The following is a 27,983-nucleotide window of genomic DNA, read 5'->3' as shown; positions in this document are numbered from 1 at the left end:
ATCCGCCTGCTTCTACCTCCCAAGTGCTGGGATTAAAGGCATATGCCACCATGGCCCAGCATGAACGTTGATTTTTTTTAAAGGTTGACAATTCTGTCTCAAAATCAATCTAAATAAAGACATTTAGGGACCACTGGGACCTCAGGATCCCTGGCCAGTTCCTCCATCCTATAACCCCAGTACTATAGGCATTGTATTCAACTCGCCTCTCTTTAGTACCTAAGTACTCCAGGGTTGTAGGGTATATTTGCAATTCCAACAATCAGGAGGCTGAGGCAGGAGGATGGATAGCTGGAGGCCAGCCTGGAACGTACAGCAAGACTCTGTCTAAAAAAAATAAAACCCACAGGCCTCTTTCAGACTTGTCCTAAGAATATCATGCAGTCGCAGATTTGAGGTGCAAAGTCACACTCTTTAATGTCAATTACAATGTCACAATTGGTGATGGTCCTTGACTCTCGGAGAGAGAACCAGGGCAGACCTTGGGAGAATCACTTGTAGGGAAACAGGGTCCTGAGGCAGTGTAGATGGTGCCAGGTGCCCCGGTGTGAGCATGCTCACACATTGAACATTGAGGTCTTAATAGGGCTCTCCATAGTCTCCCACCAGGAAGTCCTTCTTGCTCTTGCTCTGGTCAGGGTGCTGTCCCCTGGCCAAGAGCCCCAAGAGCAAGCTGTCTAGGGTTCACTAGTCAAGGAGGGTGGAGATTAGCAGTCACTGCCCCCTAAAGGGTCTTCTCTTGAAGCATCCTTCTGTCCTTCATCCATCCATCCGTTTGTCCATGGGCTCCCCAGGTCCCCTTCTCCCTTGTTTCAGAGGCCTCCAGCTGCTGTCACCCCTGAAACAAAGGAGGCGACAGAAATGTGGGCACCTGGGTGGACAGATAGAAGATGTATGGATAGATGGACAGATGGATGGATGGATGGATGGATGGATGGATGGATGGATGGATGAATGGATGGGCATCTGAGTGGCCAAGCCGAGGATGGATGGATGGATGGATGGATGGATGGATGGATGGATGGATGGGCATCTGAGTGGCCAAGCCGAGGATAGATGGGTGGATGGATGGGTGGATGATGGATGGATGGGTGGGTGGGTGGGTAGATGGATGGGTGGATGGATGGATGGATGGATGGATGGATGGATGGATGATGGATGGATGGATGGATGGGTGGGTGGGTGGATGGATGGATGGATGGATGGATAAATGAATAAATGAATGTCCATCTACCACCTGCACTAAATTACCCACTTCCAGTAGTGCTGCCCCTGCCTGTCTCCTGCCTGACCTCACCCTTCTGTCTTTCAGTGATGTTGCCACATACCTTCCAACTCATCACAGGGAGGGAATCCTAACTCAAGGGCTCTGGAGTCCCAAGAATCTGTTTCCCAAGAACATCCCATCCTTCACCGCTTTCCCAGCCTAGACTCTGCTCAGCTGAACCCACATGCCCAGCTTCCAGAGTCCAGTCCCCAGTTCTGGGTAATTGCCAAGAGGGAAGGGTGTGGACTTGGCTTCACGGTTGTTTTCCTGATAGAGGCTAGAAGCCAAAGAGGAAAAGCTCCAGCCAGCAGCTCCACCACTGCTATCCAGAGACACTGAGCGGGAGCGGGCTCTCTCAATTCCAGGTTAGGAGACCCTAACTGTGCCTCAAACTCAGGCCTAAGTAGATCAGGCGGCTCTCCCTGGAGTGAACATGGGGCCCACGAGTGTGATACTTACTGGTCTGCACTTCACACGTCCCAGGGCAGCCAGGCTCCTGTATGGAGAGAAAAGAGTCGACCTGCCAAGGCTGCTTCGCCTGCCTCTCTCCGGTGACTCTGTGAAACGGCCATCTTCTCCTTCCAATACCTGGAGGTCTTCTCCCTATACTATACCTGCTTCCCCTGCCGCCATGGTCCCTAGGGTCCTCGGTCATCGCAACATCTTCATTAGCTAATGGTTCCTGCCCCTTATGTGCTTGGAAATCTGCACCTCATGCATACATACCCTTCTGCATGATGAAGGGTATGAAACACTAGCCTGGTGTTCAATACCTTCTCCTTAGCCTCCCTCAGCACTGAGCCGGCTGGGAGGGGAGAAGTGTGCAGACCTAGATGTGGACCCAGGGTGTCCGGCTCTTGGCACACCTCCCATTAAACAAAGAAGAAAGTCCTTGCTAGCCCTAGAGCCAGTGAGGGAAGAATAGGGTACTTGGCTCTGTGAGACAAGGTAGGGTGCCCTGAAACAACCCCAGCAAGGTGCCTGCTCAGAAGTGCTGGGCTAGGACCTTCAGGGCCCCAGAGGCCTGGGACCAGTCCAGGCCACCGCTCTCTGGCTTTACTTTCAAAGCTCTTTCCTTTTTTTTCACAAGGCTTGGGTGGTAACAGAACTGTTCACCTACTTATTACAGGGGATAAAGTAAGGTTCTCAGAGGACCAGGGCCAATGTCACACAGCCACTTCCCAGTTCTAAGTGCTTCTACGGAGGTGTGACTCGTTCCCCAGAAAGGAGAATCGGGCCCTAGCCTCTTGATGAAGAAAAGAAAGAGGTGAGCGAGGCCCTGGTTCTGCATCACCCATGTTGGGCCCTGAGCTGCCAGGAATGCTCACGGAGCCTGTGGGCTTCCTGGGAACGACACTTCTTCCTGGAGCATTCCTGGTCTCTGAATCTTTGTACATTCTTGGGGGTCACTTCCACTAGCAAGCCTTCCTTGGCGCTCCAGGAGACCCCAACTCTGAGCTCCACCACCCCCTGGAGAAGGTCCTTAGACTGTCAGCTCCTGACAGGTAGACCGCTACCATGGCTACAGTGCCCGAGCAAATGTGGGCACCCAGGCAAGCTTCAAGGCTGAGTTGCCACTGATGACTCCCTTCTTGCTGTGGCCCCATTCCCCGGGGACCCGTGCCAACCATCCAACCCTTATCTGAGCTCCCAAGACCCCTCCCTCCCCACCACCCGGCCAGGGCCTCTCCTGCCTGGCTGCCCACTCACCGGCTCTGCGGCTTTCCCATGGAGCACGGGCTGTGGCAGGGCCATCTCCAGCCTGTGCAGAAGCCACTCAATCAGCCTGTAGTGGAGAGAGGAGCTGAATCCAGGCGGGAAGGGTCAGGGTGGGGAATCTCGGCAGCACAAGGCTGCCAGGAGGCAGGTCGTGTCAGAAGCCAGCCCCAGGTCTGTAACCCTGAAGGCCCCTTCCTCCCCTCCCCATCCTTCCCCGGCAGTCCTAGCAGGGAGCTCAGCTCAGCCCTTCACCTCACTTCAGATAGGCATTTCCAGTCTCTCTCACACCCCAGCGCATGAGCACTGGGCCGCACCTAACCGAATTTTAGAAGCATGTAGCCTTATAAAGTCCACACATTTGCTCCTGGTAACCAAGTAGGGCATGTACAAGGTTTTTGATGGCAGGAAAAGTGTAAAACAGGTCTAAGCGCTCTTGTTCGGTTAAATAAATGGAGCGCTATATAGTTCTTTGCAGTGATTGATGGAGTGAAGTTGACTGGTGTATAAAACCACCTCTGAGAGACTTCTTCAAAAAGTGTGTGTGTGTGTGTGTGTGTGTGTGTGTGTGTGTGTGTGTGTATGCGCATGCATGTTTCTTGTGCATGTGGTTTACGCACATGAACAGGTGTGTAAGTCTGTGCAATGGGGCAGAGACCAGAGAAGGGTGGCAGGTACCCTCCTCTATCATTCCTGCTTGTTCCTTTGAGGCAGAGTCTCTCCCTAAACCAGAGACAGGATCTCTCCACAAACCTGACCAAGGTCTCTTCATAAACCTGAGGCAAAGTCTTTGCCTAAACTGAGAGTTTAAGTTTTCTCAGCTTGGGTGGCAGCCAGCAAGCAATCCCCCTGTCTCCATCCTCTGTCTCAGTGCTGGGGTTGGTTACAGTTCTGCACAGGACCATGCTCACTTTTACATGGGTGCTGGGATCTGTGTTCTGGTGCTCATACTCATGAGTGAGCTAGCCCAGCATGAGCAGTGAGCTAGCCCGGCATGAGCAGTGAGCTAGCCCAGCATGAGCAGTGAGCTAGCCCAGCATGAGCAGTGAGCTTGCCCAGCATGAGCAGTGAGCTTGCCCAGCATGAGCAGTGAGCTTGCCCAGCATGAGCAGTGAGCTAGCCCAGCATGAGCAGTGAGCTTGCCCAGCATGAGCAGTGAGCTTGCCCAGCATGAGCAGTGAGCTAGCCCAGCATGAGTAGTGAGCTAGCCCAGCAAGCACTCTTAACCACTGAGCCAGTTCTCCAGACCCTAGGGAACTTATTTTCTTAAGTGAAAAAAAAAAAAAAAAAAGGAAGATGTAAAAAAATATTTGCAATTTACTTTTGATAGGTGTGTGTGTGTGTGTGTGTGTGTGTGTGTGTGTGTGTGTGTGTGTTGCTTGTTTTGAGACAAGATCCGACCATAGAGTCCAAGCTGGCTTTGAACTAATGATCCTCCTGCCTCAGCTTCCTGAGTTTACAGGTGGGCCCTTGGTTTATGTTTAAAGGAAAAGTACACTCCCCAGCCTGGTTGATGAGGTTTGCCTGGGGAGTCTGAGTTTTCTCCCAAGCGCATGTTTTAACTTTCTAACTAGTGTTGGGCTGGAGCCAAGCGCTGAGCCTGCTCCCTCTGGGAGGTGTGGCCTTTAGGGAGCTCACCTGACAGGGTCCCCAGGTGGTGGCAGGGAAGAGACCTGGAAGCCAGGCTGGGGCTCTGCAGTTGGCTCCTCCTCCGGCTCCAGGGTTTCAGGATTAGGCTGGGAGGGAATCTCTGTGGGCTCTGTCTCCATCGGGGGTTCTGGAGGATCTGAGGGTAGGAGAGCCAGCACTAAAGACCCCATAACAGGGTTTCGTCCAATCCCTCCCGGGTATAAAGGACCAGATGTGGAGACTTGACAGGGCTGGGTGAAGAGCCCCTTGGGGACCACCCTAACATCAAACAGTCAGGAAGGGAAAGGGACCTATCCAAGCTTGTGAAGTCCAGCTGACTCTAGTCACTGGAGTCCCAGGTCTGACTAACGTGGGGTTTCCAGTCTTAGCAAGGACTGGACTGTACCCTTGCCTGGCTGAGCACTAAGGCTTCCCTGAGACCACACACACACACACACACAAACACACACAGGTTCCCCTGGAGCCCAGCCTGTGACTACTTAGGAAGCCCCTCCCAGCTCCTCTGTACCTGGATCCAAGACAGCAGCCTCTGGTTCAGCACTCCAGGCCTGGATGACAGAAAGGTGGGTCATAGTCAAAGTCAGCCCTGTTCATACCTCACATTGATGAGCTGGGCCCTGGGCCCATGCGGTCACACATGTGTGCATGGTGCTGGTGGTGGGACTATGATGGTTAATCTCCTCTGTTAACTTGATTTAGGATCATCTAGGAGACACACCTCTGGACAGGCCTTTTAGGGAGTTTCCAAAGAGGCTGAACTCAGCAAGGAAGACCTACTCTGAATGTGGGTGGCACCATGTCATGGATTGGGGTCCCAGACTCAATAAAAAGATTTAAGAGAGAGACAGACAGACCCACTAGCACTCATTTCTGTCTGCTTCATGACTGCAGATGCCGTGGTTCCCCACAGCACCACGGTAGATGGCACCCACTTTAAACCATAAGCTAACATAAACTCTTTAAGCATCTTTTTTCAGGAATTTTGTTCCATCACTAAGAAACGTAATTAATACAGTGGCTCCATCTTGCTCCTAAATGTCCCTAGGCCCTGGTCGGTCACTCCTCCCATGGAAGACACTCCAAGGAGAAGATCCACTCTCCGGTGGATGTTGGGGGTTGGCCATGGCCTGCTGGAGTGGGTAGCTGCCTGGGCCTCAACCCTCCCTGCTGGTCAGCTGCCCACCCCCAGCTCATCACTTACCTCGGAGGGTTTCGGGGGCTGAGGCAGCACTTTCTCCAGATTCTGCTCAAGCCACCTGAGCAGCCACAGGCTGGGCCTGCAGAAGGGTCAGAGATCAGCAAGTGGGTGGCCTGAAAAAGGGCCATCTGAGCTACCGCACTGCCCACTGGGGTCTAGGCCTGGCCAGCCTTCTACACCAGGAGCAGGAGCCAGCCTTCTAAGGAATGAATGAGTGAAGGGGTGGACGGAAGGAGACGGTTGGAACGGAAGACATGAGTCTGGGTTTCTTGAAGAAATCACAAAGTGGTCCTTCAGGCTGACATTGGGGACATGCCAACCTGAATAGTAACTGGCAATAGGTACTAATTAAGGACTTTATAGAAAATCCTAGGTTTCTAGCCTTGGGCTTTATTTTGTACTTATTTTTTGTTTGGTTTGCTTTTGAGACAGAGTCTTGCTATAAAGCCCCAACTGGGTTCACATTCATGACTGCCCAACCTCAGCCTCCCCGGCTCTGGAGTTACTGGTTACAGGTGTGTGCCCGTGTGTCCAGATTGGATTGTGGCTTTTCACACAGGAGGCTCTGCAGTTACCCCAGGCAGAGGTGGCTGAGAGTGGGCAGGGCCCTCCCTGGGCAGGCTCCCCAATGTGTCATTGTCCCCATCTGGCCTGACACCCCCACTGATAAGGCAGCTAGCTTCCTTTGAGAAGTCCTAAACTTTGAGGCTGAGACAACCAGGGTAGCACGTTCCCTGTGGGGGTCCAAGTCCTGCCTCCAGGGGCCACACAGGCCCCACCCCCAGACGTCTGTCTGCACAGAGCTTATCCATACTCCCTTTCCTTCTCAGAGGCGGCCCCGCACAGAGGCTCCAGCAAGCAGTGGAAAACATGGACAGCATGGGGATTACGCCACCCCATGCTACAGATAAGAAAAGTGGGGGTGAAGAGAGGGAAGAGACTGGGTGTGGTGGTGGCGCACACCTTTAATCCCAGCACTTGGGAGGCAGAGGCAGGCGGATCTCTGTGAGTTCAAGGCCAGCCTGGTCTACAGAGCAAGTTTCAGGACAGCCAGGGCTACACAGAGAAAGCCTGTCTCAAACTCCACCCCCAGCAAAAGAGAGAGACAGAGAGAGAGAGAAAGAGGAGGAGGAGGAGGAGGAGGAGGAGGAGGAGGAGGAGGAGGAGGAGGAGGAGAAGAAGAAGAAGGGTTCAAGGAAGAAGGAGAAGAAGGAAGAAGAAAGAAAGGAGAGCGGGAAGAAACATGCTTCAGGTCCCGTGGGAGGTGGCAGTAGCCCCTGCCCGGAACCCCAGGCCTCCCCCTGCACACCCCTGGGCCCACTACAGACGACAGTGGCTAACAAAGACTTACTCAGTATCTTGAGCCCCGGAAGCATCATCTGAACCATCTGCAGACCCTACAGAGTCAGGAAATAAAGGACAGGGAGGCAGGATGAGGAAAGATTGCCCAGTGGGTACAAGACTGCACTTAGAGGTTGTCAGAGGTCCTGGCTGCGCAGAGGCGGGGACAGACAGCAGCTGGCCACTGCACATCCCCAGATCTACAGAAGAGACCGAATGTTTTCACCCGGAGGAAATGAGAATTGTCTGAGGACAGACATAGGTGGGTTTAATCGGATTACAAAAGCAGGTGGGGAATAAAACATCACCAGTAGCCCTTAAAACACACTGTTATGTTTTATGTATCAGTTAAAAAATAAATTGACAAATTAAAGAATATTCATGAAGTCAATGGAGAAAGAAGAGGGAAGGAAGGAAAATGATAAAGGGAGTAGAGACAGAGGGAAAGAGGAGAAAGTGAGCAGAGAGGAAGACGGGGGGGGGCGGGGGGGGGAGAGCAAGCATAATATTATCAAGAGCAAACACTTGCCTGGAACCCCAGGCCAGCCTGAAGCAGCACTAAGACCACTCAAATCAGGCCACTCAGGGCCAGTGGCTGGGCCACTCCCACGGACCACGCAAATTCTCCCCACTTCCGGGCCCATCCCGGTCTCCTCTTAGATGCTCCCACCCTTGGAAAGCCATCCTGCTTTTTGGTCTCACCTGGTTCCCCAGCGCCACCGGGTCCCAGAATCTGTGCTCCAGCCTGACGAGACAGACAGACAGACAGACATGACAGGGAGTCCAAGGAGCAGCCTCCCTGGCCCCACAACCCTCCACCGACCCTTCCTCCACCCGCAGGTCACCCTGCCCTTGTACCTGATCTGGGTCTCCCACTCCGGCGGCCAGGTTCTTGCTGCTGCAGACAGGCTGTGGCACGACCTTCTCCATGTGCTTCCAGAACCAGGTCAGCAGCCAGGCGCGGGGGCTGCCAAAGGACAGGGATACCCGTCCACTGTCAATCCCCACGCCGTCAGAGTGGCAGTCCACAGACCCCAAAGGACTTGACATGAATCGAGCCTGTCTCCCCGTGGTGAGTCTTTCCACCTCACTCCCTCTCTGGACAACACAGGGTACCCTCCAGGCCCTAGCCAAAGAGGTGAGGGAGACCTTTGGAACCTGCCCTCCGGGTGCTCCATCCACACAGCCCAGCCAGCCTCTCTCTCTACCCCAGTTAGCTCGCCCCTGCCAGCATTCATGTTTGGTACTCTGAAAGGATTCCCCTTAGAATATCTCTGGAGGCAGAGGCCGAGACTGATCTGTTTGTGTGAGGATCCTGGGTTCCTGCCTTTCGTCAGCCCGAGCCCAAGAAGTGCTTTGGTCCGAACTCTATGGACTAAAATGGCTAAGCACCAGGAACACTGACTTCCCTGGGAAACCAGCCGCTCCGGCTGCTGTCTGAAGTTACCCCAGCACTGATACCATTCTGGCCCCCCGATATTACCATGGCCTGCCCTCTCTTGTCCCTGATTCCCATTATGCTCGGAGCACCACCACCCCAGCCTCCATGAATGTTCCCCGTAACCGTGCCCTGATGCTCTGGGCCTCTACTGAATGGCCGCGGACCTCATGCACAGCTATCCCTCCACACCAGTGGCTCCCTGCAGGGGCAGCTGGGAGAGGAGAGGGTGATATGGTACCTGTTCACCTTGGCAGCAGCAACCTCGGCCTGAAGGGTAGGTTGAGGAGGGTCAGTTTCCTGGGCCTCTGGCAAAAAAAAAAAAAAAAAAAAAAAATGTCCCATATTTCAAATGCGGACCCCAGAGAGGCCCATTTCTCCCTTACTAGGGAGATCAAGTCAGAGGCAGGGCAGAAGGAGGCCACCGAGGGGTTAGAGGTGAGCTTCTCAGCTCAGCTCCGCTGAAGAGCCACACCAAGCTTCCCTGAGCCTCCACTTCATCATCTGTGAAGTGAGTGAGCTGCTGCTGGGCTCTGAGAGGAGACCCGGGCCCCCTCCCAGTCAGCCTGGGTCCCAGCACTCACCTTGAAGGCTAGGGCCAGCCTCAGCTACGCCCTCCCCTTCCATTGGCTCCTCCCCTTCCATTGGCTCCTCCCCTTCCATTGGCTCCTCCCCTTCCATTGGCTCATCGGGTGGCTGTGGGGTTCAAACAGGACCGGTAAGCCTTGATGAGGCTGCCGGTGCAGAAAGGGCAGCCTCTGGCTCACCCTAGGGACCTGCAACCCCCAAAGTTCAGTGACTCATTTCAGGGTCATCTGTGTAAGTCCTGCCGGACTCACCCTCCACCCAGGGCCCTTCCTTCCTCCACCACAGGTGGGGCTGGGTCTGCACCCAGGCTGTTCCACTTCCGTGGCCTGAGAAGAGGAAGGAGCCGAAAGACAGACTTGGAGAACAGAGGTGCTCCTCTGTCAGGCCTTTTCCTCCTGGTGCCCCAAATTCCCTTCCTGCCTCTGCAGTTTGCCTCTCCTGTTCCTGCAGCCTCCTCTACGCCTGCACACTGTGTGCAGGAACAGACAGCCGTGCATGGCATCCATGCAGACATGCACAGGTGTACACCCGTCCCTGGGCCTGGAGGACAGTGGGCAGGGAAGAGGCAGGTTTCCAGGCCTCTGGAAAAGAGTCCCACACTTCAGATCTGGTCTCCCAAGAGGCCCATTTTTCCTGAGGCCACATTTATGTATGTGTACACATAGATGTGATCATGCATATCACACCGTTATGCTTACAGCATGATACGCATGTATGCACACATGTATAAAACAAATGCATTCATACAAATACACTTGTATCTACTTGCATATATATGTGTCAGTGATACAACTATGTTCATATACACACATGTAGACATGTCAGTGTATATACACATGAACACGTGTATACAGATACATTTGCATGTGTATAAAGACAGAAATTTGCGTATACACATGCATGTATATGCTCAGACACATAAACAGGCATTTGCACAATTATGCGAGCAGGTCTATCAGCATGTATATGTACACATACACATAAACAAATATATACACATCTAAAATATACACAAGTATACATGTTGCATATAAAATACGTATGTATACAGAGATGTGCAAATGTAAGAACAGACACGTATACACACAAACACATAAGCTCATACTCAGAAACATACACATACACATGGAATCATGTGCACACAATAAATACATATGCATGCATATGCATACAAATATACACCCATATGCGTGCATACCCAAATTTGAAATACTCATGTGTGCTCACAGTATACCATCATGAATATACCATATGCTCGTACACATGTACACACATACACACCCTGTAGCCGGTTCCTAAACACACTCTGCACTAACCCACACACAACCTTTCTTCTTCCAGGAATACCTTGCCTCTGTATCTCCCCAGTTAAAACTCCCCCATCAGGCTTCGTGTCTAAACACACGACACCAGCCTCCAACTCTGGAGGTTAAATGACCCTTGCTCGTGAGTTCCCGTAAGTTCCAAGAGCAGTACTGGAGCTCAGTCCCTTACTCTCTCTGTCTCCTGCAGAAGGAGCTGATGGGCACTTGACTAAGGACTCCCAAGGACAATGCCTGGTTGATTCTTCTTTATGCCTTTTGCTCTAAGCACAGGATCTAGCATCAATTAGAAGCTAAATGAAGTCTGCTTAATTAAGCTGCTAAATTAGTTGTCATCAGGTCCCTGAAGGAATGAGATGTTGAACGGGCAAGTTTTTGATATGCTTGAAGGAACATGCTAGAAAAATGTTCCTCAGTATGTGGTGCATGGACCAGTGCCAGCGCAAACTGCTAACGGACCCATGTTGATCGAACAGTTTGGATTAAAAACTAAGGGTTGGTGAGACGGTTTTGTGGGTAAAGGTGCATGTTGTCCACCCCGAGGACATGTCCCACATGAAAGTTGAACTCTAACTCTGAACATGCATACACAAAAAATAGATGGAATACACTTTTAAAGATCTGTATCATGTCCCAAAGTGCATGTATTCGGTGGAATACTAACCTTGTTTAAAATTAGTTAGTTAGTTAGTTATTGGTTTTTGAGACAGGGTTTCTCTGTGTAGCTCTGGCTGTCCTGGAACTCACTCTATAGACCAGGCTGATCTCAAACTCACAGAGATTCACCTGCCTCTGCCTCCCAAGTGCTGGGATTAATGGCATGCATCACCACTACTCAGCTCTTTTGTTTTTTTAAGTTATTTATTTATTTTTAAAAGATTTATTTATTTATTATGCATACAGTGTTCTGCCTGCACGTATGCCTGCAGGCCAGAAGAGGGCACCAGATCTCATTACAGATGGTTGTGAGCCACCATGTGGTCGCTGGGAATTGAACTCAGGACCTCTGGAAGAGCAGTCAGTGCTCTTAACCTCTGAGCCATCTCTCCAGCCCCCTTAAGTTTTTTATTTTTTAAGATAATATAATTACTACACTTCTCCCTTCTCTTCCCTTCCTCCAACCCCTTCCATAAATCCCTTCTTTCTCTTTTTCAAATTCATGGCCTCTTTATTCATTAATTTTTGTTATATACACAGCGTGTATACATATATATTCCTAAATACATAAATGCAATCAGTCTGTAAATGGTACTTGTATGCATGTTTTCAGGGCTGGCCATTTGGTATCGGAGAACCAGTTGAAGGCTCTTCACTGGGGGAGGCTATTTCTCCTGCTTTCAGAATGCCTTAGTTGCCTATAGTTCTTGTGTAGGATTAAAGCCTCCTAGGCTTCCCCTCCTCACCCCTGCCCACTGTAACATGTCTATTGTTGTTATCCTTAGAGCACTAATGTTAAAAGACACTTGGAAAATGAAATACTGTTTAAGGAGCTAGAGAGGTAGTTCAGTGGTTAAGAATACTTGCTGCTTGCCAAGGACTCATGATCCCAGCTCCCCTGTCAGGCTCACTACTATCTTTGGGGAATCTGATGCCCTCTTCTGGCCTCTGTGGTCACTGCACTCATGAGTGCAGACACACACACACACACACACACACACACACACACACACAACACACACACACAATTATACATAATATTTAAAATAAATCTTTAAAAATATTGTTTTTAAAACCTATATTAATTTCCTCCTTCCTGAATTGAGAAAATCTTCCTACAAAATAATCACCAACTGAAGGAAGTAATGTGCTTCTAGTCTGGAGACATTTCTGAATCTCCTCATGGACTGGTAATAAATGAATCATGGACCAGTCTAGAGTGTCTCTCTCTGCTCTAGCCTCCAGAGGCTGACAAATATGGCCACAGGACATTTATAGCCTATTGCTTGCTTTTGTAAATAGGGAGTGTATATGTATACAATGCATGCACCATGTACATGTTTAGAGGACAACCTTGGGTATCAGTCCTTGCCTCCCACCTTGTTTTGAGACAGGGTCGCTTCACGGCTTTTTCAATGTGTTAGACAGGCTAGCTGGCCCATGGGCTCCAGGGATTCTCCTCTCGGCTCCAAGCTCCCTGGAGAAGTGCTGGGGTTGTGGACGTTTATACGACTGCACCCAGATTTTACCTAGGTTCTGGGGATTTGAACTCAGGTCCTTGTGCTTGCATGGTAAATGCTTTGCCCTCTGAGCCATCTCTCCCGACCCATAAATAAAGTTTGTCGGCACACAGCCGATGCCCATGTGTGACACATTCTGCACAGCTGTGCTCACGCTGTAGCTGGTGGGGCTGAGCCACGGAGAGCGATGGCATGGCCCTGTACACAGCCGGTTTCACCTTTCCCAGAGACCGCCTTGAGCGGCCTGAGTGGCCTCATTCAGATGGGCACCGAGCCACTGACCACATTTCCCGCTGGCTCCCACTTTCTTGAGAAAGCCCATGGGGATCAGGTGGCCCCGGCTGTGAGTCCCTGAACAGCGAAATCAGCCTGCCCTCCTCACCCTCTCCCCTCACCAGGGTCTGGACCTCTGGCACAGTCTCTTCAGGGGCTGCTTCAGGTTCTGGCTCTGGGTCTGGCTGAGGTTCTGGCTCCAGCTGGGGCTCTGGCTCAGGTTCTGGTTTTGCCTCAGGCTCCAACTCTGGTTCTGGCAGTGGTTCTGCTCCCTCCTCGGTCTTCTGAGGGGTCCCTGGAGGCTGAGGCAGCACCTTCTGGACCCAGCCCAACATCCTGACGCCTGTAATGGAGAGTCTTTAAGGGTACCGGAATGCTCACAGGCACGCTCCTCATCATGGCCATGTTGTGGGCTGCATATGCCCTTTACCACACCTCATCTTTAAAAATATTCCTGCAGCAGGGCTGGAGAGATGGTGTTGTGGCTAAGAGCACCAGCTGCTCTTCCAGAGGACCCGTATTTAGTTCCCAGTGCAGTAGCTACACAGTGAGCTACACAGCAAGTCGCTCACAGACACCTATAACTCCAAATGCATGAGATCCAATACTTTCTTCTGGCCTATGAGGATCCACACATACATGAAATATGCACACATACACATTAAAAATAAATCTTTAAAAGAGTTTCTGCAATTATGAGCAGCCGCCTTTCCACCCTAGCCCCAGGAATGCGTATCTGCTTCCTGCCTCTGCAGTCTGAATTCCAGAATGTAGAATTTCAGATATAGAAGTCCCAGAATTTCTGTATCATGTGTGGCCTTTGAGTATGGCCTCTTTCATTTAGCATATGCATCTGAGATTCTTCTGTGTTCCTCTCACGAATTCATTTACCTCTCTTGTGGAGTAGTATTCTATGGCATGGACTTTGCATACTTTGTTTATCCATTTCCAAGCTGAGGGTACAATTCTGGGGGCATTTCAAATAAAGCAGATATAAATAAAAATAGTTCTGCAATGTTATCAGAGGCTCGCTATTGGAAAGAATCTGAATGTTCCTCATGGGTAAGGCCTGCATTAAGTAAGCTGCCATGCAGCCGGTAATGGGGAATGTGGGACCGTCGGAGAGGAAGAAGTACATTTGTATGAACAGAAGAGGAACGTGCTCTAGCATTGTCATGAGCAGATAGGTTAGACTCCCTTCGTCTCTGTTTGTCTGTCTGTAAAGTGGGGGCACTGAAGCCAGGCATGGTGGTACCCACTTAGACTCCAGCATTTGAGCAGTGGAGGCAGAAGGACCGACTGGCAGTTCCAGGTCAGCCTGAACAAGAAACAAGCAACATTGGTAGTCCCTACCTTGTGAGCAGAGTGTGAGGGTAAAAGCTATTAAGATAAGCCAGGCATGGTAGCCACACACCTTTAATCCCAGCAATCAGGAGGCAGAGGCAGGTGGATCTCTGAGTTCCAGGCCAGCGTGGTGTACAGAATGAGTTCCAGGTAGCTAGGAACATAGAGAAACCCTGTCTCAAAAAAAACCAAGAGACAGAGACAGAGAGACAGAGAGAAAAGCAACATTTTCAGACCAGTGACTGAGCCTCCACTTAATTTTGAGTTATCTGTTCAGACATCAGCTGCTAGCCAGTGACTGGCCCATGCTAAGGGCTTCATAAAGGTGGTCATGACTACAGGGGCAGGCACTGAGTGCAAGCACAGACTGTGGGATGTCTTATGCTGCAGAAGCCCATGACAGAAAGGAAATACTGGGGACTTATTAAGAGAAAGTCTGTATTGTCTAAGATAACACTAACCAGGTGCTTTAATCCCAGCACTAGGGAGGCAGAGGCAGGTGGATTTCTGTGAATTTAAAGATAGCTTGATCTACATAGCAAGTTTCAGGCCAGCCAGAGCTACACAGTGAGACTCTGTCTCAAAAATAAATAAACAAATAAATAACAACATTTATCATTTTTTTTAACTTTGAAGATAAAATGCCAGTTGGACCTCTGTCACAGTTGATAATAACATTCCGACCAGTTTCTAGCTCATTGATATTAAGCAAATGGGGAGCCAAGCTCTGTGACACTGAATTCCCACAGGACGGCTCAGTGACACCATCCAGGCTGACATGTAGACAGGACTGTGCAAGGCCACCCAGGACACAAGCTTACCCAAGGTTTTATCTCCCACCTGTCTCTGCCTGGACCCTTAAAAAAAGTAGCCTCATGGCCAGGGATCCCTGCCCCAGTGCCAGCTTCCCAGAGCCCATTGTCAGGCTGCTTGACCTCTGTCCCAGCTCTGGCTCAGCTTCTCCCAAGGACAGCCTCAATGGAGACAGAGCTTAAGCTGTGGAGTCAGATCAGATACAGGAAAGTGCCCGGGGCCAGATATAACCACTGGGTTCTTCTAGTTCCCTGCTGGCTGGGGGGTGTGGACACAGCGACTTCCTCCCAAGGTCAGAATGCACAGACCCCAGCCAGCTACCAGCAGCCCCGGGAACCAGACCTGAGGAAAGCCCTCCTCAACACCTGCCCTCACGCCCCTCTGATAATACTCGTTCTCCTGACTGTGGTGCCCTCCCCTACTCCTGTAAGGGGGATAGCTATCCTCAGGCCAATGGAATTAGCTAAGGTGACTCCGGCCAGGATGAGTTTACTCCCAGATCTGCCCTTGGGCCCTGACTGCCTTCTCTTGGACTCCACTGTAGGGCCAGTGGGCAATAATCCTGGCTTGCATTTCTGAACTGTCTGGAAATTACTAGGGAAGCTGCCTCCTAGGCCAGTTTTCCCCTGGATGGGAGTTTGGAGGCCCATCTTGCTGCCCTCCAACTTGAAAGAGGGAGGCTGAGGCAAGAAGAGGACCTAGGGGTAGCCACCCAGAAAACTCTAGTGTTGAACCACCAGCATTCTGAGAATCTTCTGGGGAGCTAGAGAAAAAACAGATTCCTAGGTTCCCCCCAAACCCTATGGGGATGTCAGGTCTACATTTCTCGGGCTGCCCTGAAGCTACCAAGGTCTAAGCCATGGGAGGAGGCACCGCAGACTTTCTGCCACATCAACTTCATCTCCTAAATGCCTTGCTAGAAGCTGAGCTTGAAGCTGAGCATGGGGGTCCCCCAGGGAGTCCTGCTGAACCCCACTTCTCTTTGAGTTACCTGTTCAGATGTCAGCTGCCAGGAGGAATTGCCTTCTCAATGTCCCCGCAGCCGGCCTCTCAGACCCAGCCAGGATTAATTGGCATGGGCCGGGTGCAAAGGATTAGCATGTGCAGAAGCGGGGCAGGGTAGAAAGATGACTGGTGCCCAGGGAAGCCAACAGCAACCCCCAAGTGTGTCCAACAGGGGCCTACATACAAGGTTTAGGGCCCTATGCATGGCTAGGGAACCTGTCCCAGTGCCGGGGCCCGGCTTCCCACACACCGACAAAGTCAGGGGGAGACTGTCGAACAAGGAACGGCCTGGATGCCTGTGTGGTTCTGGGAGGCTCCTCAAGGTGACAGGAGCCCATCAGCTCAGTCAGAGGGACAGGTGTGTGTTGGTACTCTCCAGCACCGATGCTGGTACTCAGCAGGCTCTCTGGAGGGTCTTTAATAGCTTGAGCTTTATTTATCACAAGAACCATTGGCCCAGGACAGGGCCTTTAGCACAAATCTGTATTTATCAGCATTTCCAGAGAAAGAGAACCAAGAAAGTATGACGTCTCAGGACCAGAAGGCCTAGGATACAGTCCCAGTTAGACGTCTCAGGCCTCAGGGTCCCTGAAGGATGGCTAGTGCAAGACTCAGCATCCGAGGTGGCCAAAGGACCCAGACTCTGAGGCCAAGGCCAGCAGCAGCAGGAAGAACCACACCCACTTAAGGAAGAAGAGTCGGAGACAGTTTCTCCTCTTTCCCCTGTCCTATTCCCTCCCAGACACTAACCAAGCGGATAGTTCCAACCCACACAGGGGGATGAGTCTTCAGTTTGATGACCTACGTGTCAATCTTGCCTGGAACACACTCCCAGACACCTCCAGAAGTCATGATTTACCAATTCTCTAGGCATTCCTAATCAGCCAAGTTGAAACTCAAAATTAACAATCTTGACCATTACAGTTTCCAAGGCCTGGCTGATAACTGACCGAACTGGTAAACTGAGGCTGGACTCTCAGAAGAAATGCAGATCCAGGAGGAGGGGGTGCAAAGGGTGGTGGCTGCGGGGGAGAGGGGCTCTATGAGGTGGTGGCACCTGGGTTTGTTCCAGGGTCACAAGACGTTCAGTAAGGGGCGGCCACTTAACCTGGCCATCCGGGACAAATTTTTGGAGTTCTCACTGTGTGCCTAGCTGTGAGTCAGCCTGTAGCATGCTGAATGAAACTAGTTTAGGGCTTCCACCAAAGCCCATTGACCTATTGCATCAGGGCTACTGGACACAACACCTTAAACCAGGTAATTTACAAGGAACAGAAATGTACTCTTCACTGTTGCAATAGAAGATCAAAGCCCTAGACGAGGTGGTGCCTGGGAAGGGCTCGTTCCTCGTAGGTGGGGATGTCTATGTGGTCCAGACACACCACAGTTTATGTCTGACTCCTGGCCATGGGCACCAAGCTTGTTTCCACCTTTTGACTACAATCCACACTGCTCTGAGTATCTGTGTGCAAGTCTTCACGGCACGTGTTCACTTCTCTCAGACAGTTTCTAGGGTAGGCTCTTCCATACAAAGCAACCATATTGTACATTTCTCTTCCTTGTTGTTTGGGTTTTTCAGAGACAAGATGTTGCTAAAATTTCTTCCCTGGAGGAAACATAAGCAACTTCTGCTCCTCCTCTCCCAAGGTCCCAGTGACAAACCCAGCACAATTCCACCAGAGTTCACCCTGGGGGAACCAATGCATTTATCAGGCTTGTGTACAGAGCGTGGGTGAGGGGTTATTTCTGGAGTGTGGGTGCTCCTCCCCCAAGAGTCTACAAAAGAAAGTCCTTTCCCAGCAGGGATGAAGACTTTTATAGTTGCATAGACAGAACAGCTTTGCTGCCCTGCCCTAGGAAGGTTTTCCCTCACCTTTAGACTCCAGCCCCTCTGAGGCCATGTGCAATTAGGCCAGAGTTGCACAGGGCAGGTGGTAGAGAGCGGCTGGATACCACACAGGTGAGAATCTTGTGACACAACACCCCCCCCCATCCCACCCAGAATGTAAATTGTCAGCCAGGCCAGCGGAGATAATCTTTTGCAAACTGGCACAGCAGAACTCCCCAAGATGGCAGCTGCTTGGCTGGGAGGATAGTCCAGTCCAACACAGGCTCACACACCATGTAGCCGTGACTGGATTTGAACTCAGCCTCTGGAGTGCTGAGGTTGTAGCTGTATGCCAGCATGCTTAGTTCATATTCCACTTTTTAAGATACCACTAAACTCTTTTGGAAAGTTAGTACCCTGTGTCTGGACCTGAGTAGCAGTTACCAGTGTCGGGGATGGAGGATATGTCTCAATTTATAAATTACTAAATTATGTATTTATATGCTTTCTGTATTTTTTTAAAATTTTGGGTTTTTTTTGAGACATGATAACTCTATGTAGCTCTGGTTGGCCTGGAACTCACTATGTAGACCAGGCTGCCCCTGAACTCACAGAGGCTTGACTCTACCTCCTGAGTAATGTGATTAAAGGTGTACGCCACTAAAAGTTGGACCTTGTGGGGCAGTGGTGGTACACACCTTCAATCTCAATGCTCAGGAAGCAGAGACAGATCAGTCTCCGAGTTTGAGGCCAGCCTGGTCTACAGAGTGAGTTCCAGGACAGCCAGGACTACACAGAGAAATGCCATCTTGGGGAAAACAAACAAACAAACAAAAACAAAACAAAGAAAGAGTTGGACTTTAGGCTGGGGTCCTAATCGGGGTCAGCACTGGGCAAGTTTCTGCACGAGGAAGTCTTCCTTAGGTTCCTGGGTCCCTAAGGAGCAGCACCAAATCTTACAGGAGTCTAACAGCAGGGAATTCTGAAAGGCATGTAAGTATATGCAAATCATATGCCAATATATGCAAAAGAATAGGCAGCCCCAGGATTCCAAACCTTGGGATGTCTTGTTCTAAACCCAGGACTTTGGGTTCTGAGCTAGGATATCAACTGCCTGGGAAGGAGGGAGGCTGCAATTCCCCAGGTAGTGAGGTGGAGTGGAACGGGGAGAGGGGGGGTGGAGTATCACCTGCTAATCCCTGGCCTGCTGAGGCCACCACTCTGCCTGATCCCTGCCCTGACCCTGGAGCCTGGCTAATCTCCACCCACAAAGACCAAAGGCAGCTTGGGCATCCTCTTCCTTGAGATTTATGGGGACAGGAGGCTCTCCAGGCTCCCAAGCAGCCCTGTTGCAGAGCCTAGGGTCCCTGCCTAACACAAACAGTGCTCTTGGGGGCCAGAGAGGCAGTAGTACTGGAGGGTCACTGTCCTAGTTAGGGCTACTATTGCTGTGATGAAACACCAAGACCAAAGCAACTTGGAAAGGCTTTATTTGACTTACACTTCCAAACCACTGTTCATCATTGAAGGAAGCCAGGATAGGAACTCAGACAGGGCAGGAGCTGATACAGAGGCATGGAGGGCTTGCTCTCTGTGGCTCGCTTATCCTGCTGTCTTTCTTTTTCTTTTTCTTTTTTTTTTTCTCTAAGATTTATTTATTATGCATACAGTGTTCTGTCTACATATATTCCTACATGCCAGAAGAGGACACCAGATCTTATTACAGATGGTTGTGAGCCACCATGTGGTTGCTGGGAATAGAACTCAGGACCTCTAGAAGAGCTGCCAGTGCTCTTAACCTCTGAGCTATCTCTCTAGCCCTTATCCTGCTTTCTTATAGAACCAGCCCAACGATGGTACCACATACCATGGGCTGGGTTCTCCTCCATCAATCACCAATTAAGAAAATGCTCTACAGTAGCCTTGTGGTGGTGGCGCACGCCTTTATTCCCAGTACTCAGGAGGCAGAGGCAGGCAGATCTCTGTGAGTTCGAGGCCAGCCTGGTCTACATAGTGAGATCCAGGACAGGCTCCAAAGCTACACAGAGAAACCCTGTCGAGAGGGGTGGGTGTGGGGGAGGGAGAATGCTCTACAGGCTTGCCTACAGCCAATCTTCAGGAGGCATTTTCTCAGTTGGAGTTCCCTCCTCTCAGATGACGACAGCTTGACACAAGCTGAGCTAGCAAGCACAGTGACATGGCCTTGAGTGGGCCCAGCAGCTATCCCTGCCCTCGTGTGGCCAGGTCGCCTCCACAGAGCCCCAGCTCTGACATTTCCTAAGATGCTCGGCTGGTGTGGCAGCCATGGAGACCCCAAGCTTCAGGGGATGGGTGTCCAGTGCCCAGGGAGCTCTGCAGCCTGTGTGGACAGGGTTACCTGGGAGCTGCAGCGTCCTCACAATCAGGCTGCAGTGGGCATTGTCTCTGTGGTGCTCCTTATCCGGCAGCCGCCCTCAAGGCCTGCCCATCTCCCTTCCTCTGCCCGCCGCTGCCGAGCAGCAGAAAAGGAGAAGGTCCTTCCCTGCCTGTGTACCTGGGCCTGGGCCCTGCAGACGAGGTAGCGGCTGTGGGTAGATGACTGCAGGGAGCGCTCTTTCTTTCTCTCCGTTCTACCATCCTGCCCTTCCTCCTGTAGCATCCTCATCTCTGAGACAGCTTCCCATACTTTATCACCATGCCCCTTCCTGATCCTCCACGGTCAAGTTCCTCTCTTCTCCTGCCTGCCTAGCACCATCTCTCACCTCTAACTTGGGGGCCAGGAAGTAAAGACAACAAATTCTCACTAAGGTGTAAATAACTAAAGGGGGACTCCAGGGTATATCCGCTTTTTAAAAGAGAGGCACTAGGTAACCACCCATCTCTTTTCTAATTCAGATCTGTCATGTTTCTCCCCCTTTAAAACAGTCTCATCTATCTGTAGCATTTAGGGAAAATGCTAGATATAGCCAAGCGTTGGCTACCGAGTGTCACAAGCCACACAGCATTCTAAGCTACATTCTAAATGGCTCTACTGTGGCTTTTCCCCTGTTCAATATTAAAGTTTCACCTCACAGTTCCTGGAGTGCCCCAACTTCAGGCCTCTCAGACCCACACACACTCTGTGCTGACTTCCCTCATAGCCCTGGGTGCAGTGTGTGTGTGTGTGTGTGTGTGTGTGTGTGTGTGTGTGTGTGTGTGTGTGTGTGTGTGTGCAGGTACACATATATATCTGTTGTTTGGACGTCCCTGCTGCCCAAAGTGGCGTTCCTGAAAATCACCGGGGCACACAGAAGATACTCAATCAGTGCTTGACGAATAGTTCAATCAACACAGGCCAAGAACATGTGCCTATATGGAAGAGCATCTAACTCAACCCCTCTGCTCCCCAGCGATGGCCCGCATCATCGACCTGGAGCCCTGGGACGATGGCTCCGCCCACGTGTACGCTTCGCCGGCCATCCTCCTCCCGATAGAGCGCGTGCGTAACCCACTCGCCGGCGTGAAGCACCAACTCTACCACCCGGTCCTGCCCACCCTGCGGCGCATGGATATGGACACTGTCAAGGGCTGCCTCTCGGATGAGCACTCCCAGTCCTCCACCTACCTCTCCAAAGGTCAGGCCATGTGGCCAGCGGCAGCTCAGGGTCTCCTGTTTGCCTTTGGAGCAAGGGTTGCTCGCAAGATAGAGATCTTGGCGGAAAAGGCTGGGGGCAAGTGAAAGAATGATAGAGGTCGGTCCAGCTCTCTGCTCCCTTCCAGAAAGTTCCTCCAAGGTCTGGCCTCTACTCCCTGAGTAGAAGAATGGAGACCGTACAGAGTCTGCCTCCGCGGGCACTGTGGGGCAATATGAACTAAGGGTGGGGAGCAGGTTGCCTGGTACTGCATGGCTGATCAGCAGATGACCCTGCTGCTGCTGCTGCTGCTGCTGCTGTGGGTGACAGTGTTCTTTTATTTCCTTTAGGTTTTAACAAAATAAGGTTTCTTTGGCTTGCGATTCTGGAGGTGCCACCCCCACTGCATCGCAACATGTAGCCCAGGCTGGCCTTAAACTCTGCTGCTCCTGTCTCAGACATGTAGTCCCGATCTTCTTACTGGCCTGTCATGGGGTAGAGGAGGGCTCAAGCGGTGTGTGTGTGTGTGTGTGTGTGTGTGTGTGTGTGTGTGTGTGTGTGTGTGTGTGTGCAAGTGTGCACTTGCATGTGCGCACATAGAATTTAGAGAATGACCTCAGGTGGTGTTCTTCGGTTGCTGTTCGTCAGCTAGCTAGACTGGCCTGCCAGCACACATCGGGATCCTCCTGTCTTCTCCCCACACTAGGGTGACAAGTGTGCACCTCCACGCTCAGCTTTTTAAGTGGGTGCTGGGACCAGACCTTGTTCCTCGTGTTTATACAGCCAGCACCTTACTATCTGAGCTGTCATCTCCCCTGTGCCATCATTTCTTTGAGAGGGTAACTTGCTATGTTGTCCTGGCTGGCCTTGAACTCCTAGACTCAAGCTATCCTCCCTGTTCAACTTCTGGATCAGCAGGGATTGGTGGCCCACACCACCACACTCAATACAGAAACACAGTCTTTTGCCCCTTGGCTTTGTAAGATTTTCAAGAGAAGAGAGTGGAAAGGGTGGTGTCGTGAGCACCCTTTCCCTCTGCCCACCCCAAGGTCTGTTCAGTGCGTTTGTATTCACACGCCATCGCTCTGGCTTTCCTCCCTTTCTCCATCTGTCTCTCTCCCCATCTCTCTCCTCTCCCTGCTCCTCCTCTCCTTTTCTTCTCTCTCTCTCTCTCTCTCTCTCTCTCTCTCACACACACACACACACACACACACACACACACACACACACACGCATGCAAAGCTTTGCCAGGTAGTTCCCAATGACAAGAACAGCCTCCTTCATGACACGATACCATTACCATATCTAGGCAAATTAACAATACCACAATATCTCTTAACCAGCACACCTTAAAATCTCCCCTGGAGGCCAGGCAGTGGTGGCACTTGCCTTTAATCCCAGCACTCGGGAGGCAGAGCCAGGTGGATCTATGAGTTTGAGGCCAGCCTGGTCTACAAAACAAGATCCAAGACAGGCACCAAAACACCACAGAGAAACCCTGTCTCAAAAAAACCAAACCAAAAAAAAAAAAAAAGATTTATTTATTATGTATACAGTGTTCTGTCTGCATATATGCCTGCCAGCCAGAAGAGGACATCAGCTCTCATTATAGATGGTTGTGAGGTACCATGTGGTTGCTGGGAATTGAACTCAGAACCTCTGGAAGAGAAGCCAGTGCTCTTAACCCCTGAGCCATCTCCCCAGCCCACATTATGGGTATTTTTATCTGGTTAAATAATAGTATGATATCTTTATTGTTATTTTATCCCTTCGCCCCTCTATCTGTATTTACCCCTCCCCATTAATGGCCCTCTATTTCCCCCTTCCTCCTTCACCTCACTTGTGCTCTATTTCCTTCTCTGTCACCTCCCACCTGTGTTCTCTTTTTGTTTTCCTGGTTTCCGTAGTGACTCCAGGTTATGTACTCACATCCAAAGACTTCAAGTTAGAAACTTCAGATGAGAGAGAATGTGTGGCATTTGTCTTTCTGGGGCTGGGTTACTTCATTCAACATGATCTTTTCTAGTTCCATCTGTCTACCCAACCAGGCCCTGGAGAACGATGAACTATTGACTTTTGACCTTTTTGTTTTGTTTTGTCTTTTTGTTTTTCAAGACAGGGTTTCTCTGTGTAGTCCTGACTGCCCTAAAACTCACTCTGTAGACCAGGCTGGCCTCAAACTCACAGAGATCCGCCTGCCTCTGCCTCCTGAGTGCTGGGATTAAAGGTGTGCACCACCACTGCCTGGCTATTATTGTCTTTTTAAAGGAGTCAAAACAGCAGTATTGTAGACAGTCCTCCGTGGTGAGTTTCAGCAATTGTTTCCAGGGTATTCTTTATTTTGTTAAATGAAAGCTGGATTGGTTATCCACATTCAGCATTTCACCAGTGACCTGATAAGAAGGGACACTAAATTCTTCACTGTTCATGCTGCTTGCTTGGGCAGTTTGGTTAAGGTGGTGACCTGAGTGTAAACTCTTCTCGGTCTCCAACAGCCTTGAGATTTAGAGATCCTAAACTTACATGGACTCGAGGAATACTTTCTGTTGTCGTTATGGGGATTGAAGACAGGGTCTTACACACACTAAGGCAAGTTCTCTACCACTGAGATGTACCCCAGCCCTTAGATTTTTGACGCCAAGTCTCACGATATAGCCCACACTGATCTCAAACTCCTCCTCCGCCTTCCTGGGCTTCGAGTGCTAGAATTACAGGTATGCACCACCACAGCTGACTCTCGGGCTGTTCTCAGCAGCTCCCCAGTGCAGCTATGGTTGAGTTGGTTTGGTCTGATGACCGACCGGTGAATTCTTTTGCTGTTACAAACATGAAAATGGGTCACCTTCTTCTGTCATCATCTGTGCATCATGTTTGTAACAGCATACCTGTAATTCATACCTGACTGTGGGGTCAGAGGACGTGTGTGTCGTCAGAACTGTAATTAGTAACGGCTACCGGACTGCTGTCTGGAGACTCCAGCCTCTGGTCATGTGTGATGAGGGGCCTATTTCCCATAGATGTACTGATTTTTGCATTGTTCCCAGTCTGGCCTAATAGGTGGAGGAAACTGGTATCCATGTAGCTTACATGTACATTCATCTTGTAAGTGAAACAGGGTGTCTTTTTATGTGTTTAGGGGTCATGAAACCAAATGTATTTCCAGTATTTATGTATGAACTACTTACACATGCTTTTTATCCATGTTTTTTGTTTTGTTTTGTTTTTATCTTGAGCCCCTCCAACATTAAGGGAATTAATTGTCTCCTGTAGAATCAGGGTATTTTCCCTTTCTCTTTCGATTCCTTTTGTACTTATTTTTTTTATCTTATTTATTAACACACATGCTCGCATGTGCTGACAGGCAACAGTTCATTCTTGGAGGTCAGAGGACAACTCTTCGCAGTCAGTTCTCTCCTTCCACCACGTGGGTAGCAGGTCATGGGGGAGCAGACCAGTGCCTTTTACCCACTGGTCTTCTTGCTAAGTTTGTGTTCTTTTGTGTGTGTTCAGTTATTGGCCTTTTCTTTCAACTTTTGGCTTTTTAAGGGAGCTAAGTCCTTCTGTCCCAGATTTTTTGTTGTTGTTTTGTTATTGTTGTTGGGTTTTTTGTTTGTTTTTTGTTTTGTTTTGTTTTTCCAAAACAGGGAATTCTCTGTGTAACAGCTCTGGCTTTGTAGACCAGGCTGGCCTCAAACTCACAGAAATCCGCCTGCCTCTGCCTCCCGAGAGCTGGGACTAAAGGCGTGCGCCATCATTGCCCAGCTTCTGTCTCAGGTTTATAGAGGAATTTGTCCACATTTTCTTCTAGTACTTCTAAGTTTTCATATTGATCTCTATTGAGTTTTATTTGTAAAAGATATCGATATTGTTTTATCTTTTTTTTTTTTTTTTTTTTTTTTTTTTTTTTGGTTTTTTGAGACAGGGTTTCTCTTTGTATCCTGGAACTCGCTTTGGAGACCAGGCTGGCCTTGAACTCACAGAGATCCACCTGCCTTTGCTTCCTGAGTACTGGGATTAAAGGCATGTGCCACCACCGCCCAGCGATATTGTTTTATCTTAAATGTATAAAAACTAACATTGTTTTTTCCTTTGAGACAGACTCTCACTATGTAGCCCTGGTTGGTCTCGAAGGTGATATGTAGAATCAGGCCGGCCTTGAACTCCTGAGAGCTGGGAGTAAAGAGCTAGCAAAACATTTTTCTCTTAAGGTGCATAGTGTGGACCTCTAGTGTGGGCCTGTAAGGGTTCCCGAAAGAGACAACTTTATCATCTTTCAACAGATGACTTTAACAAGGCCCACTTCACACTCCTGGGAGTCCCCAACAAACCCCTGCAATGCCTGGTGAGTGTCCTTTGTCTTCAGCCCTGGATGGGCTCAGTAGCACCAGTCTGTACCCAGGCCCAGGCCCCTTGGTTCAAGGCCCTAATGCCTGAGCATATAAACTGCCTATCTGGGACTTCCACCCCGACGCAATCCAGGCCCTGGTTTCCTGCATTCCCTTAGTTCAATGGGCTTATTGTCAGCTCAGGCCTAAGAAGCCCCCCAGGATCTTGCATCTGCCATTCCGATCCATCATTCCGTAGGACTTCACAGCGACCGGCCGGAAGCTCTGTCACAAGTACCGCGAAGGAAAGATGGTGCCCATCGCGCCAGGCATCAACCGGGTCGACTGGCCCTGCTACACGCGTGCCATCGAAGATTGGTCTAAATTCGTGTCCAGGTCCGGGGAGTTCAAGCTGCCTTGCGCCAACAAGAGGGGTCAGTCTACCAATCACAAGGGGCGCTCTTGAGAGGGGGAGATCTCCCGCAGTTCGGTGGCGCTTCTAAAGCAAGGATGAGGTCCATGGGCCCAAGGACCAACAACGCAGGCACAGGGACCGGGGGTAGGGGGTCGGGGGAGCCGCTGAGGGGACTCCAGGTCAGGGAAGCCACTGGGAACCGGACTGAGAGCCCAGCAGGGCTCGGGCGGGGCGGGGCTTAAATGAGGGCGGGCCAGGTTTGTTCGGATCTAGGTCCCCAAGGTGGGTTCTCTCCACAGTGGAGAGTTTCAGTGGCTACGCGGTGCGGTACTTGAAGCCTGACGTGACCCAGAACTGGCGGGTAGGGAAGGATGCACGCTGACCCGGCCCGGGTGGCTGGGAGGGAGCGGCTGCTTGGGTCCGCGCCCTGAGGTCTTACGGGTCCCCATCCCTGTGGTCCGCCCCAGTACTGCCTCAACCAGAACCCCAGCCTGGACCGCTATGGACAGAAGCCCATGCCTTTCGACTCGCTGTAAGTGACACCACGCGGGACCCCTTCGGGACCCCAATCCCCAAGCAGGGGAGGGGGATCGTAGGTGTCGGACAGATACTTTATTTCTACCGAATCGGCACCTGTCAGCGGGTGCCTGGCACCTTCAAGCTCTGGGAGCCGAGTTCAGCAGGATTCTTCTCGGTTCTTTTTGCAGGAACGCATTCCGACGCTTTGGCTCCCACTACAGGTAGAGAATGGCCCCGCCCTGGCCGCAGCTGGCCACGCCCCTGGGGGCGGGGCCTGAGGATGCTGGACCGGCGCTCAACCTGTAGCTTAGTGGGCCCGGGCGAGGGTTGCATTTCCCACCAGGATTGGCCCAGAGTAGGCCGGAAGGTGGGGGACCTGGGAGGATGGAGAAGGAAGGAACTGCCATCTGCTCCCCGCTGCATGGTAGCGCCCCCAACAGTGTCAGATACAAAATGGAAGTGCTGAGAAACTCTAGGGCATCCCTCCAGCCTCACCCTGTGCGGCAGACTCCGTGGTGCGACACACACACACACACACACACACACACACACACACACGCCCCCGCTCGCACAACCATACACTCTGTCTCTTTCTACAGCACACGCTCCGCTTCACCTCTAGCTTGTAACATCCAGAGTGTCGCCCTTTCCTATTCCTGAAAGTTGCCTTCCCCCAGCCCATACACAGAAAAACTTCGGGTTTTGTTAGTGTGTGATGCCAAAGTAGATTCACACATGACTGAAAACCCATGAAGCAACTGACGTTGAGAAGTCATTGGGAAACAGTATGAGGTAAATTAGAGATGAAGAAAATAGCCAAAAACATGCAAAAGGAAACAGGGAGCCATTGAAGGCTCTTGGGCACATAGCCTAGATGGAAACTGTTTTCTAGATCCTTGAGGGTAGAGAGGTGGGCTTTGGGGTGGGGATGGAGTGAGGGAAGAAGAACTTGGGTTTTTTTCCGGGCACTCTGGAGTCCCCATGTCACCTCTTTCTCTCCCCACAGTCGCGTTAACTATCTGACTCCCTGGCATTAATCTGTGGGGGCGAAAGGCTGATCCCTCTGTGGCTGGACTGTACCACCTCAGGTCCCTAGCAGGACACAGGGCACATGGTGGCACCACCCATCTCCCCAGGAGTTCAGTGCAAGAAATAAACATAATGCTTCTTTGGA

At 50.8% G+C, this 27,983-nt stretch overlaps 2 protein-coding genes across 3 annotated transcripts; one reads left to right on the top strand and one right to left on the bottom strand.

Moving 5' to 3' along the window:
- Window positions 1–107: 107 nt before the first annotated feature.
- On the bottom strand, window positions 108–21,724 carry LOC143273237 (cyclic nucleotide-gated channel beta-1-like). The gene is made up of 13 exons (XM_076571630.1): window positions 21,544–21,724; window positions 13,093–13,313; window positions 9,195–9,306; window positions 8,852–8,918; window positions 8,031–8,139; window positions 7,875–7,917; window positions 7,183–7,228; window positions 5,835–5,910; window positions 5,142–5,181; window positions 4,622–4,769; window positions 2,978–3,053; window positions 1,727–1,763; window positions 108–838 (listed from the first exon to the last, which is right to left on the bottom strand). Exons 2-13 carry the CDS (start codon window positions 13,303–13,305, stop codon window positions 813–815), a joined length of 993 nt encoding a protein of 330 aa, XP_076427745.1. The 5' UTR covers window positions 13,306–13,313; window positions 21,544–21,724; the 3' UTR covers window positions 108–812.
- Spmip8 (sperm microtubule inner protein 8) lies at window positions 20,402–27,983 on the top strand. 2 transcript variants are annotated; one of them, XM_006977808.3, is made up of 8 exons: window positions 20,402–20,517; window positions 21,329–21,553; window positions 25,831–25,892; window positions 26,135–26,309; window positions 26,590–26,651; window positions 26,758–26,822; window positions 26,998–27,030; window positions 27,816–27,983. In XM_006977808.3, the coding sequence occupies exons 2-8, from the start codon at window positions 21,331–21,333 to the stop codon at window positions 27,844–27,846; spliced, it is 651 nt and encodes a 216-aa protein (XP_006977870.2). In that variant the 5' UTR covers window positions 20,402–20,517; window positions 21,329–21,330; the 3' UTR covers window positions 27,847–27,983. The 2 variants fall into 2 exon arrangements, with proteins under 2 accessions (XP_006977870.2, XP_042133202.1); XM_042277268.2 differs by lacking the exon at window positions 26,590–26,651.

This window comes from Peromyscus maniculatus, chromosome 5 (genome assembly GCF_049852395.1).
Source record: "Peromyscus maniculatus bairdii isolate BWxNUB_F1_BW_parent chromosome 5, HU_Pman_BW_mat_3.1, whole genome shotgun sequence".
NCBI lineage: Eukaryota > Metazoa > Chordata > Mammalia > Rodentia > Cricetidae > Peromyscus > Peromyscus maniculatus.
Note: the sequence above shows the minus strand (reverse complement) of the source record. Positions and strands in the feature narration are given on the sequence as shown.

What these genes read in the sequence shown, in the direction of transcription:
- Spmip8 (XM_006977808.3), top strand. Translation starts at nt 21,331, where the DNA reads ATGGCCCGCATCATCGACCTGGAGCCCTGGGACGATGGCTCCGCCCAC. An exon ending in ACAAACCCCTGCAATGCCTG is followed by an intron (nt 25,893 to 26,134) that starts GTGAGTGTCCTT and finishes ATCATTCCGTAG; the next exon opens with GACTTCACAGCGACCGGCCG. An exon ending in ACGTGACCCAGAACTGGCGG is followed by an intron (nt 26,652 to 26,757) that starts GTAGGGAAGGAT and finishes GGTCCGCCCCAG; the next exon opens with TACTGCCTCAACCAGAACCC.
- LOC143273237 (XM_076571630.1), bottom strand. Translation starts at nt 13,305, where the DNA reads ATGTTGGGCTGGGTCCAGAAGGTGCTGCCTCAGCCTCCAGGGACCCCT. An exon ending in GGCTGGCCCTAGCCTTCAAG is followed by an intron (nt 8,919 to 9,194) that starts GTGAGTGCTGGG and finishes TTTTTTTGCCAG; the next exon opens with AGGCCCAGGAAACTGACCCT. An exon ending in CCACCTGGGGACCCTGTCAG is followed by an intron (nt 3,054 to 4,621) that starts GTGAGCTCCCTA and finishes TCTCCACTACAG; the next exon opens with GCTGATTGAGTGGCTTCTGC.